We start from the raw sequence: 13,582 nt of genomic DNA, 5'->3' as shown, positions 1-13,582 counted from the left end.
GCCATAATAAATGACTGAATGATAACTAATTTAATGAGTAATTACATACACACATATTTATATTTGTGGTAAAAGTTCACCAAATTCATTTCCTGTTGCTCGCTACCAAAGAACCCTAGCTAATATACCAATGGTGATGGTTTTGCTGGATTGAAGAAATAGAAAGCTAGCTTAAGCAAAAAAAAAAAAAAAAGAACAAACCAAAGAGGAAAAACGCATTGGCTAGGTACCGGGATATCTCAAAATGGAAAGATGAGTTGCTTGGGAAGGCCGAGATCCAAGGCAGGTCTGGAGGATTTAGCTTCAAGGCAGACTCCCCGTGGCCTCAGTCTTGTCTGTTTGTGGTGGCGAGACGGCTGACGTATCTTAAACATCGAGACAATATCCCCAGATCTTAGGGAACTGACAATGGCGTGACACAATCTTGGTGATTCCCAGGCTCTGCGTTCGCTCCAAGTTTCAAATTCCCAAGAAAATCTGATTGGCCCAGTTTGGGATAGGCGTCTACTCCGGTGGGGGGTGGGGGGGGGTGGGGGGTGGGGACAGGGCTCATGATTCAGACACACCAAGTGTGTCGTCATTGTGAGCTAGGTGGCCATGCCAGACATGTGTTTGACTTGTCTGTTGGTGGGCATCAGACACCTTGGCGTGGAAAACAAGGACATGGAAAACGATGTAACCAGACCAGTTCCACTCATGCCAAACCAGTTTTCCAAGGGTCCTCATGGTGGCTTTTGAGCTGGTTTGCCATCACCCAAGGAGAGCCATGGGCTTCCCTAGAATCAGAAGGACACCTGCCTTGGGACACCTGCCTGGTGCCCAGGACCTAGGCTCCTAGAGGGTGGCCTTGTACCAGGTAAATCATTTCCCTATACCCACCACTGCGCTCTGTAGGTTTTTTTTTTTTTTTATTGAGGTGTAGTTGATACACAATATTATATTAGTTTTAGGGGTACAGCATAGTGATTTGTCAATTACGTATGTTCCACAATGCTCACCACGGTAAGTATAGTTACCATCTGTCACAACGCAAGGTCATTACAATATTATTGACCGTACTCCCTGTGGTGTACTTTTCAGCCCTGTGACTTATTTATTTTGCAGCTGGAAGCTTGTATCTCTTTACATAATCTGCCTGCCCCTCACCCCCTCCCCTCTGGCAACACCCAGATCCTTCTCTGTATTTATGAATTTGTTCTTTTTGTTTGTTTGTTCGTTTGTTTTGTTTTTAAGATTCCACATAAAAGTGAAATTGCACAGCATTTATCTTTCTCTGTCTTATTAGCATGATACTCTCTAGGTTCATCCATTTGTCAAAAATGGCAAGATTTTGTGCTATTTTACAGCTGAGTAGTATTCCGATGTATGTATAGACCACATCTTCTTTATAGGTTTTAAAGATTTTGGGGGTGCCTGGGTGGCTCAGTCGGTTAAGTGTCCAACTTCAGCTCAGGTCATGATCTCACAGTGGGTGGGTTCGAGTCCTGCGTCAAGCTCTGGGCTGACAGCTCAGAGCCTGGAGCCTGCTTCGGATTCTGTGTCTCCCTCTCTTCCAAATTAGCGTTTTTGTGTTTTGGGGGGTAAACGCTCAGCAGCAAAATAACCGATCATGCGGTATTTCTATTTTTAATTTTTTGAGGGGCCTCCACGGCGGCTGCGCAATTTGCTTTCCCACCCACAGTGCACAAGGGTTTCCCTTTCTCCACATCCTCCCCGACATTTGTTATTTCTTCTTCTTCCCTTGTTTAATACTCGCCATTCTGACTGGTGTGGGGTGATAGCTCATTGCTTTTGACTTGCGCCCTAGTCTTCAGGACGTTGAGAAATAACGGAGTGCCCTAGTTAACAGGGCACTGTTTCTTCACTTTCTAAGATGGGATTCAGGCAATGAAAGAGACCTTTACAACAGGAAGATTTTATTGGGGAGAGAAGGCTGCAAATGAGTGAGCAAGCAGGCTGACCTCACGTTTTTTTCTTTTCTTTTCTTTTCTTTTCTTTTTTATATGTTTTTTTATTTATTTTTGAGACAGAGAGAGACAGAGCATGAGCAGGGGAGGGCCAGAGAGAGAGGGAGAGACACAGAATCTGAAGCAGGCTCCAGGCTCCGAGCTGTCAGCACAGAGCCCGATGCGGGGCTTGAACCCACGGACCGTGAGATCATGACCTGAGCGGACGTCTGCCGCTCAACCGACTGAGTCATCCACGTGCCCCCCCCCCCCTTTTTTAAATATATGTGAGAACACCTTTTTTCTGAGCTCGTGTGAGATACTCTCTGTGGCCCAGACATATCTGGGGGAAACTTTGAGGGGCGTTGAAGTCCTGTATCAGCAGTCAGGGACTCTGAACCCCTGGAATTCTGGTGAAAACGTTCTTGTCACCTTAATTGTACTCATAGACTAGTGAGACCTGGGGACCTCTGGGTCAAGGACACAAAGAGGTAGCAATAATGCAGATGTCAGAAATGCAGATATGGAAGGTTAGAGCATTGATTTTACCTCCTCCTAGTTAGTGGGTAGGGAGAGTATGGACCCAATCCCACATCACTTGGACCCAGAGTCCCAGGAACCGGTATTCTTTGGTTTCAAATGAAACAGCCCACTAAAAACAGCTTAACTAGAAAGGATCATATCTGATTATTTTTTGAAATGGAAGTCTGGAGGTAGATGGTTCTGGAATAGCTGAATTCAGCAACTCGACATTATCAAGCCCTTTGGCTCTGCCATTCATAGGGAAATGGTTCTCAAAACAGCGTCCAGGGACACTGTGGGGTCTCTAGAGCTTTCAGAGGTTCCTCGAGATGAAAATTATTTTCATAATAACATGAAGATTTTATCTGCCTTTTTCACTCTAATTATCTCACCAGGGTACTGTAGAATCTTCTAGGGGCTTTGCGATGAGTGATGACATCATCTCTCAGATGGCCAAGGGAATGTGTGCTGGTGTAGTCCTGCATTTTGAAAATTTCTCAGTTTCACTTTCTAATGTTTATTTTTTGACAGAGAGAGAGAGAGAGAGAGAGAATGAGCGGGGGAGGGGCAGAGAGAAAGGGAGGCACAGAATCCGAAGCAGGCTCCAGGCTCTGAGCTGTCAGCACAGAGCCCGACGCGGGGCTCGAACTCACACACCGTGAGATCATGACCTGAGCCGAAGTCGGACGCTTACCTGACTGAGCCACCCAGGCGCCCCCCTCAGTTTCACTTTCTAATACAGCAAATCCTGATAAATGTAGCTCACATTAATGAAAAAAAAAAAAAAGTAATAGATTCATTTGCATTCGTATCCCATTGGTCAGACCAAGTCACAAGGGCTCAGCGAGTTGCAAGGAAGGCTGGGAAATGTAGTCTTTAGTTGCGTCGCTGTGTCTAAACGTTGGGGATCTTATTTCTAGAAGGAAAAGGGGGAGAATGCATGCTGCAGGAAGTCAGTAGATAGACTTTGCCACATTCGTTGAATGAATGAGTGAATGAACTCAGAAAAACAGAGTGACGAATCTACTGATGACTGGTTGACTGCCAATATCAACTGCCCGATTGCCAGACTCTGGGTTCCTTAACTGCCTGAAAGAGGGCAGATGACCAATGGCTAAGGACTGAGGGTTTCCTCCTCTGCCTCCGCTTCTGACGACCCCCTCCCCATGTCCTGCTCTTTTCCAGTTCAGCAATGTCACCTTCTTCATCTTTGGGCCTCTCATGATGTTTCTGATGTACCCCTATGCCCAGAAACGCTCCCGCTGCATTTATATCACTTGGATCCTCTTTATGGTCATAGGTAGGTGGGGGTCTGTGACACTGGGGTGGCGGGGGTTGGGGGGACAGCCCTCTTGACCACCTACCTTTGTCTCTTGCTCCAGGCCTATTCTCCATGTATTTCCACATGACGCTTAGCCTCCTGGGCCAGCTGCTGGATGAGATTGCTATCCTGTGGCTGCTGGCCAGTAGTTACAGCATATGGATGCCTCGCTGTTACTTCCCCACTTTCCTAGGAGAGAACAGGTGGGGCTGGGGCCGGTCCTCTGTGGGTCCCATCAGAGCCCATCTGGGTTCCTTGGAATCCCTCCCCCGACCAGCCGGATCAGGGCTTTCTCCCAACCTTATCTGACTTAACTCCTCCTCTGGAAATCCTCCCCTGATCCTACCTGGATAGTTTGGTACCTTCTCCAGAATGTGTCTAAACCCACCAAACCCATACTTAAGCTTACCTGGGCCCCAGGGACCTCTCCCATGAGCCTATCACCTGGGCTCCCTGGAACTTTCCTTGGATCCTCCTGGACCCCTCTCTTGACCCGAGACCCCTCTGAATCTCTCTCCTGATGCTATTTGACCCACCTGAGGCTCCCTGGACCCGTCTTCTGATAGTGTCTGGGACCAACGTAATTCCTTCCTTAATCCTACCTGACTTCCCTGAACCCCTTGTCTGGCCTGGGCCCTGGCACCGTCTGCTGAGCTGACTAAGCCCTTTGAGCTGCCCTGAGACCCTCTCATCACCCCATCCACCCCCTTCAGACCCTGCCTCGACCCTTCTTGGGACCCTCTGCTGAGCCCACCTGGGAGCCTCAAGATCTTTTTCTGAGTTCAGTTGGGCTCCCTAGAACCCCTTCCCTTTGCTCATCTACCTCTGCCGCAAGATCTCCTGACCCTGCCTAACCACCCCCCCACCCCACCCCGGACCCTTCCAGTCACCCTCCCACAGCTGAGTCCTTCTTCCCTCAGGCCCCGGTTCACCTGTCTGGTCCTCATCACCACGGTGGTCAGCACCTTCCTGTCCTTCCTGAGACCTGTGATCAACGCATACGTTCTCAACAGCATCGCTGTGCACATCCTCTACATCGTGTTCCAGGAGTATAAGAAGTGGGTAGTGGCCGCAGGCGCCTGCCCGGGGAGGTGGCTCCCATCACCCTCCAGGCACCCCCCACCTCTGCTTACTCATTGAGTCCCAGCCCCAGAGTGCTCATTGACTCCAGGCTCAAGGAGAGGATATGCTTTCCCCAAGATCATCTACTAACAAGGAGTACGGTTGGGATTGGAACCTAAGGCTGTCTGATAGCAGAACTTGTCCTTTGCGTCATGAAAACCCCAAACATACGTACAAGCAGAGACTATTGCACCGTAAACCTCCGTGTGCCCACTAACCAGCCTCGACAACTGTCAGCGTTTGTGTTATGCATTCCCCCAGATTCCATACACTGGCACCTATGAACTTTTCAGGATTTAACCCTCCTAATTAAGAGGGTTTTTTTTAAACCCATACTAGACCTTGACAGGATAGAGGTGGGGGGGGGAACTCTCAAATGGGGCCATTTGAGGAGAGCTGAATAAAAGGCTTATTTACAAAGGAGATGGCAGGTGTAGGACAATGACCAGGGAATTTAGAACACCTGTGCTAATAAGCGTGGGCTCCTATGACCATCAGGATACCTGGGTGGGGGTAATGGGAGGGAGTGATTACAAGAGTCTGGAAGGAGAGAGCCCTGTGGAGAGGGCCTCCTTAGCAAGAAATGTCACCTCCAGTTGCTGGTTGCAGCTAGCCTGAGTCAAGCCCACATGGAGGAGGCCAGAGAAACAAATATTCTAACCGTACTCTCCCCGTACCCTTTGGTTTCTTGCTGGGGTGCTCCATTGGCCAACCCAGCTGGAAACCATTGGCTACTCCAACTGGAAACCATTGGCCAACTCAACTGGGAACCATTGGCTATCCAACTAGAAGCCATTAGCTAATCGAACTGGAAGCATTCAGTCCACACAACTCAGCATCCCACCTCCCTGGGGCATAGGGCAGACCGGAGAGCATCAGGGAAGGATCTAGAGGGACAAATGTTAGATACGGCGTACACAGCGCTAACCAAGTTGACAATACCCAGATTGAAGTGATGTTGCCTCAGTTTCTCAAGATGTCTTCTTACAACTAGTCATGTTGAAAGAGGGATGCAAACAGTCTCTTAGAGATATATGTAGATATAGATGATATAGATATAGAATAGATATAGATAGATATAGACACATATTTGGTATTTCCTGAAAATTAATATTTAGATCTGGATTTAGGTTTACATGTTTTTAGGCCAGAATGTGTCATGTGTGGTTCTGGGTGCTTCTTTTTCCATCCCATTACCCCCATAATGAGTGGTTATTCCACATCCAGTGCTATTAAGATTGATCAGGCCCATAATTCCTCCTGCAGTGATTATCTGGAGTTCCTCCATTAAGAAGGACTTTCACTCATCAACCTTGAAATACGCTTTGCACAGGAATGATAGGACTGATCATTGAGTGCTTCCCTTAACTGATCCATTTCTAGCGTAATGAGTTGGGGCCTTACCTGAGTAGGGACCCCGGAAAGTTTTTAAAAAGTATTATTATGAACGCACGGATGTTTACGTCCTAGAGGTGTTTCGATCCATTGCAATCACCTATTTTTAACTTTTTATTTTGAAGTGATTGCAGACTCCTGGCAAGTTTCAAAAATAGTAGAGTTTTGTGTCTCCTTCCCCCAGCTCCCCCCAGCCTCTCCAACGGAGTGTCTCGTGTAACCATAGTACAGCCTAAAAAGGAGGAAATTGACGATGGCATTAACTAGACCTCAGACTCTGTTCAGATTTCGCCAGTGCTTCCTCACTGTTCTTTTTCTCGTGTGACGTTCAAACTGTCCCGTTTAAGACTAGGGGGCAGGGCCCGCACTGTAAACCATAAAGGAGTCATTGCCTCACCATATTCCCTCATATGCTCTTTCCTGAAGGACGCGGAGTCAGCTTTGCTGCTGGGGAAACAGATTCTGAGCATGAGTCGTCCCAAGAGACGTGGCCTCCAGGGAATTTACCCTCCCACATATGGACATGCACGTTCTCATAGCCACACGGACAGGAATTCTCCTGAACTGACTCACAGTTGTGCACACACTCAGAGCCCCAAACTCACAAACAGGGAAGGGCTAGTTGATTAAGAAATCCGCAGTCCGCCAAGCCTGGCTCAGCCCCCAGCTCCACTTGCTGGCTGTGTAACCTTGGGTGCAGTTAGAGCGATACCTTAATCTCGCACACCTGCTCTCTCGTCTACAAAACGAGAATCATAGCGTTGCTGTCAGGGCCGAGTTTTGATCTGAAGGACTTTTATTATTGTTTTTTAAGTCTATTTATGTTGTGTGTGAGAGGTAGAGAAAGAGCGTGCGTGCAGGAGAGCTCGGGAGGGGCAGAGAGAGGGAGAGAGAGAGAATCCCAGGCAGGATCTGCACTGTCAGCACAGGGCCCGATGTGGGGCTTGAACTCACGAACCGTGAGAGCATGACCCGGGATGAAATCAAGAGTCAGAAGCTTAACCAGCTGAGGCACCCAGGCGCCCCTGACCCGAAGGACTTTCAGAACTGTACCTGGCATCCTATAAGTGCTCAGCAAACGTTAACAACAAGCACAAATTGGGCCCCCTCCCCCTTGTACTCTTGGTCATTCCCTGCTCCCGGCCTCATCTCCTTGGATGGAGGAATTTCCCATCAGCCCCTGCAGGCTCTGCTATCCGAGCCAGGCTCTGATCTGCCTCCTTCTCTCCCTAGGACCAACAACAAGGAGCTTCGGCACATAATGGAGGTGTCTGTGGTGTTGTGGGCTTTCGCGCTGACCAGCTGGATCAGTGACCGCGTGCTTTGCAGTTTCTGGCAATGGATTAACTTCTTTTACCTGCACAGCATCTGGTAAGGACCTGCCCTGGCGGTACGGAGCCCCAGAACCAGAAAATCTCAAGATGCCAGAGCTTGGAGCAGGAGCCTGGGGGCAGAGAGGGGAGGCACGGATACTGGGAGTGCCTGTGTGTGTGTGTGTGTGTGTGTGTGTGTGGTGGTGGGGGGGGTGCTGGTTTCAGTCAAGGGTCAAGTCCAGAAGGTCCCTTTGGGAGGTCAGGACCCGTGAGAGGTCAGGACCCATGAGAAGTAAGGAGAGAAGCAAGGAGGGGGCATCGGGCTAGCTCGGGGACATCCTGTGCCCTCACCACCTCCTCCCTGCTCCCTACAGGCATGTGCTTATCAGCATCACCTTTCCTTATGGCATGGTTACCATGGCCTTGGTGGACGCCAGGTATGAGATGCCAGGTCACACCCTCAAAGTCCGCTACTGGCCTCGGGACACGTGGCCCGTGGGGCTCCCCTACGTGGAAGTCCGTGATGACAAGAACTGCTGATGTCTGCCAGCTTCTTGACCAGCCAACCACCCGCCAAGTCAAGTCCCCTGTGTCTTGAGGAAGGAGGACTGGATGGGGAGCCTGAGAGACACTCACGGTTCTTTCCTCCAGCTCCCTTTCCCCTTCCTCCTCGTCCTGCGCGGCCCCGCCCCAAGACAGGGGACCTCGCGACCCTTCCGTGCAGTAGTCTGATGACCTGGGGGAGCTGCCCGGCCTGGGTCCACTCCACGACCCGCCCTTATTCTCTCTTAGTTCCTCTTTTGTGTTCACTTTGTGAGGCTGGGTCCCCACGGGCTGCGATCACCCGGCCTCCACTGCGAATGGCCTCAGGCGGGGGCTTGGTCCCCGGGCATCTCATAAATAGCGGTGGTCACTGCTGGACCTGTCCTCGGCCGTGCAATGAGCTCGCGGTTTGTGACTTCGAGCCCCGCGCCGGGCTCCGTGCTGACAGCTCGGAGCCTGTTTCCGATTCTGCGTCTCCCTCTCTCTCTGCCCCTCCCCGGCTCGTGCTCTGTCTCTCAAAAATAAATAAACATTTAAAAGAAATATAAAGAGCACCAGGCTCGGAGTCGGGCAGAGCTAAGCTTGAATCCTGCTCCGTGATTTCCTAGTTGTCTCATCCGGGGGAAGTGATTTTTCCTACCTTTGAAACGGAAGCATCTTGTCTGTAATATGAAAATGTGCTTTGCATCTGTTTTCCCGTTCGTTCATTCACCTCTTCGACAAATGCGCGTGGAGTTGGACAGATGCTTTATGTCTGACACTACCCATTGCTGATACGAGACAGCAAAGACATACGATGTCCCTGCTGTCACGCGGAGACACCTGTTGGACAAATACAAAGACACAGAAGGCATTTCCAGACACTAATAAGTGCTGCCACGGGGATAAAGCAGGTGATGTTTCAGAGAATCGTGAGGTGGGGAAGCAGCCCTTTCAAGTGGGTGCTCGGGGTGGGGGTGGGGGGGTGCGCTTTCCGGATGAACTTCCATGACCAGAGGAGACCAGCCATCCTGGAGAACTTGGCAAGGCCATGCTGGGGAGAGAGAATGGCAGGTGTGTAACTGCCAGGGTGTGGATGAACTGGAGGTTAGGAAATGGCAAGAAATTCGTAACCGGAGGGCCCGGGCTGGGTTTGGTACCCATGGGCCACTTGACATTCTTTGCAAAGGAAGATTGGCATCCAGGCCATCGCTCACTCCCAGAGGAGTAGAGGCTAGCCCATCGGGCCTCTGGCCTGCTGGAGAGCTGGGCTAGCCTCCGCTCTAATTGAAAGCCTCTACTCTACTCACGTTTATTGAGTACCGTGTGCTATATGCCAAGGACACACATCATCGAACCTAGCCCCCCTCCCACAGCCCTTCAGATAGACACAAATATTCTCGCTTTATAGATGTGTCTCAGAGAGGGCAAGCAACTTGCCCAGGACCACACAGCCCGGATGTGAACCCGGTCTGTCCTTCCCCCAAAGTCCCTCGCCCCGTGGTTAGTCAGCTGGAGGATCGAACCGGGATCTCAGGCCCACTGCCTCCGGAGCCCTGTGGGATTTCTCGTTCTAGAAGCCTGAGGTTCTTCACCTCTGGTCCCAGGATGGATGGTGGTAGGAAGAGAGGGGCAGAGAGGGGAGGGTGTTTCTGCCAACTTGCAAAATTGTCTGCAAAATGTCGCCTCGGCGTTTTCGGTGGGGGAGAGGAGCTGTGCTCGCAAGAGAGTCTCTAGAGGGACGTTAGTTCAAAACTTTGAGTGGAGGTAAATCTGTTCCCATCCCTCCCACCCAAGCCTCTGTCCCTAAGTACATGGCAACAGTGTGTCCCCAACCTCTACCTCCTGGCCCCTGCCGACCCCTCCTCACAGCCTCCTCTTGGGGCATAGAGGCATCGGGCAGGTGGGAGGCCTGGATACTGGGCTCGTCTAACTTGAACTAGCTGTGTGATCTTGGCAAGTCCCGGGCACCATCAGGGAGGACTCTTTGTAGCAAAGGCTAAAGCGTTGCACTCCAGCTGGCTGAACTGACAAAAGGACAATCAGCATATAAACATTTGAGGTGAAGAAGCAACCTGCAGATACGGCCGGGTCCAGGCTTCCGAGTGACATCACCAGGGTCGGTCTCCCTCCACCCCTCTGGTCTACCTCATGGCGGGGGGTGGGGGGGGGCGGGGAGGCGGCTTTCAGCAGTGCTAGGCTTCACATCCTTCCAAATTGAAAAGTACATACTGAAGCTCCAAGGGGACATGTTCAATGTCATTAGAGAAATGTAAATCAGGGGCGCCTGGGTGGCGCAGTTGGTTAAGCGTCCGACTTCAGCCAGGTCACGATCTCGCGGTCCGGGAGTTCGAGCCCCGCGTCGGGCTCTGGGCTGATGGCTCGGAGCCTGGAGCCTGTTTCCGATTCTGTGTCTCCCTCTCTCTCTGCCCCTTCCCTGTTCATGCTCTGTCTCTCTCTGTCCCAAAAAAAAAAAAAAAAAAAAAAAAAGTTGAAAAAAAAAAAGAAATGTAAATCAAAGCCATGAGATACCATTTCGTATCTATGAAGTTGGTCATAAATAAATAAAAAAAAACAGAAAAATGAACGTGGAGAAAATGGGACACTTGCACATTGCTGATAGAAATGTAAATTGAGGGGCGCCTGGGTGGCTCAGTCGGTTAAGCGGCCGACTTCGGCTCAGGTCATGATCTCACGGTCAGTGAGTTCGAGCCCCGCGTCGGGCTCTGGGCTGACAGCTCAGAGCCTGGAGCCTGTTTCAGATTCTGTGTCTCCCTCTCTCTGACCCTCCCCCATTCATGCTCTGTCTCCCTCTGTCTCAAAAATAAATAAACGTTAAAAAAAAAAGAAAAAAAGAAATGTAAATTGATGGGGCACTTGGGTGGCTCAGTCGGTGAAGCGTTCGACTTCGGCTCAGGTCACGATCTCACGGTTCATGGCTCAGGTCACGATGAGTCATGAGTTCGAGCCCGGCGTCAGGCTCTCTGCTGACAGCTCGGAGCCTGGAGCTGCTTCGGATTCTGTGTCCCCCTCGCTCTCGTGTCTATCGGGGGATGAACGGATAAACCAAATGTGGTGTGACCATACAATGGAATATTATTCTGCTATAAAAAGGGGTGAAGCACTGAACACACGATGCTCTGAGACAGAAGCCAGACACAAAAGGCCACGCGGTTTGTGATTTCACTGATATGAAATGTCCAGAACAGGCAAAGCCACAGACACAGGAAGCGGATGCGTGGCTGCCAGGAGCTGAGAGGAGGGAACGGGGAGTGACAGCTAATGGGGATGAGTTTCCTTTTGGGGTAAAGAGTATGTTTTGGAACTAGCTATGGATGGTGGTCGCAATGCCACTGAATTGTATATATTCTTTAACATCATTAACGGTTAGTTTCATGTTATGTGAGTTTCTCCACAACTAAAATTTGCGAGCGGCTCCCAGAGCCGCTCTCAGCCGGTCTTCGGTCATGCCCGACCCCACTAAACCAGTGCCAGGAGCCAGAGAGGCACAGTCCTTTGATTGGCTGGGTTGGGACCTGGGCTTCCTCTTGCCAGGAGGGAGCCCCCCTCTAACTGGCGTCTGAGAGGGGCAGGCGGGGGCGAGTGGGGATTGGGGGTTGAGGTTCCCCCTCAAGTCGTATGCCCTGTCATGGGTTGGCATTCTCCCGGAAGGGCTGCCATTTAAAAATTCACACAGGCTCATATTGGCTCTGGCTCAGGGATTGTTTCACAGTGAAAATAGCAGACGTCCGCTGTGCTGCCCTTTCCCGGGGAAATACTTTGTTGCACCTATTCTGGGTCTGCTCTCATACCATTCACGGCTCCCCATCGCCTCTGGGATACGGGACACAGGCTTCAATGTGATATAGAAGACCCGCTCCGAGTTGAAGTTCATCTAAGATGGGACTCCAACTGGCCACTGGGCTGTGCTCCAGCTTGGTCATGTTCAGTATGCTGGCTGTGTGTGCATTTGTGGCTGGCAAGAAACTGGTGGGTACAGGGAACATGCTGGAGATCAGAAAGAGGATTCCCCCCAAATTGTGAAGGGCTGAGCTGTCTATTAGGTGAAAGGTAGGCCAGTAAATAAAGGCCAAGCCCTCCCCTTGGGAGCAAATAAACGAGACCACTAGGCGGCAATAGGCACCTAACGTTCAGCAGCAGAGGGCAAACTGGATTCCCTAGGTTCAAAATGTTACTTTCTAGCTGTGGGACTCGGGCCACTTGAAGCCTCTCTGTGGCTCAATTTCATTGTTTGCAACACCGAGATAACATGTATCAATCATGCATTTTGCCAAAAGCTCAAGTTACTATTTGCTTTATGTCTTTAAATCTACTCCCTTTTCTCCCCGCTGTGTTCAAATAGGAAACATTGTTACCACTTTAAGAAGACATTTGCCCTAGATAAAAACAACCAGAAAACTTGATACAGTAACAACGAAAAAGTGTGATTAACTACAGCTCAGTGATTCTTAACCCAGTCTGCACATTAGAATCCGCAGTTGAACTTAAAAAAAAAAAAAAAGTGTGTGTTTGTGTGTGGGGGGAGGTGGGGAGGGTGTCTTAAGTCCAGACTCATGATACCAGAGTCTCTGAAGGTGGGATTTTTTTAAGGCTGCTGGCACTGGCATTTTTAAAAGACCCTCAGAAGATTTCAATGTCCAGACACCAGAGAGGATCGTCTGTCCTGGGATCTGAACTCTAGGACTGTCCTCTTGTCATTAAGGTAGGTGAGTGAGTGATAGAGAGGAGCTTAAAGACACCTGAGCACCAAGCCAAGGCTTTCTTGAAGGGATTGGAAAGACTGAAGACAAATGAAGAGGAACTAACCTTCTCATTGTGTGATTCAGTATTATTTCAGGTCGTGCGACAAATATTTTTTGAACGCCCTCTTTGTGGCCGGCACTGTGCCCAGGATATGTCAGTGAATAAGACAAAGATCCCTGCTCTCTTGGAGCTTTCATTCTATCTAGGGGAGACAGACGACAGACGTCACAAGTGGATATGCATATATTAGGAGGTGGTAAGTGCTGTGGATAAAGGAAAAATTAAAGCAGGGTCAGGTGGGTTGGGGAGCTATGGTGGGGGGGGGGTGAAGAATTAGATGGGGTGGTCAGGGTGGGTCTCATTGAGAAGGTCCCCGGCTCTGCCATATACTCACCATGCAACTTTGGGCAACTCACCCACCCCTTCTGAGCCTCAGTTTCCTCATCTCTAAAATGGGGGCAGTAACACCTACTTCTCAGCCTTATGGATGAAATGAGATAATATGAGTTTGCACCTAGCAGGTGTTGGATATGACATGGCCACCTCCAATGAGAAAATGGGGCAGCCCTCTGTTTACCTCTTAAAGGACAGAATACCGTGGTTCTATTTCAGGCACAGGATGCATTTTTTTTTTAATTTGCTTTCTATTATAGAAATTTCACACATATAGATGAGTA

General features: G+C 50.0%; 1 protein-coding gene across 4 annotated transcripts in view; it reads left to right on the top strand.

Annotated features, from left to right (window-relative positions):
* Positions 1–8,849, top strand: part of ACER1 (alkaline ceramidase 1) — a 45,805-nt gene extending 36,956 nt beyond the window's left edge. For all 4 annotated transcript variants that reach the window (XM_043586359.1, XM_043586357.1, XM_043586360.1 and 1 more), the window contains exons 2-6: positions 3,654–3,768; positions 3,851–3,992; positions 4,710–4,847; positions 7,540–7,677; positions 7,994–8,849. In XM_043586359.1, the coding sequence (XP_043442294.1) occupies positions 3,690–3,768; positions 3,851–3,992; positions 4,710–4,847; positions 7,540–7,677; positions 7,994–8,159 (663 nt within the window). In that variant the 5' untranslated portion in view covers positions 3,654–3,689 and the 3' untranslated portion in view covers positions 8,160–8,849. The remainder of the gene's footprint in view (positions 1–3,653; positions 3,769–3,850; positions 3,993–4,709; positions 4,848–7,539; positions 7,678–7,993) is intronic.
* Positions 8,850–13,582: the final 4,733 nt, after the last annotated feature.

The sequence above is a fragment of the Prionailurus bengalensis genome, chromosome A2 (assembly GCF_016509475.1).
Source record: "Prionailurus bengalensis isolate Pbe53 chromosome A2, Fcat_Pben_1.1_paternal_pri, whole genome shotgun sequence".
NCBI classification, from domain to species: Eukaryota; Metazoa; Chordata; class Mammalia; order Carnivora; family Felidae; genus Prionailurus; species Prionailurus bengalensis.
This window is presented reverse-complemented; position numbering and strand designations above follow the sequence as displayed.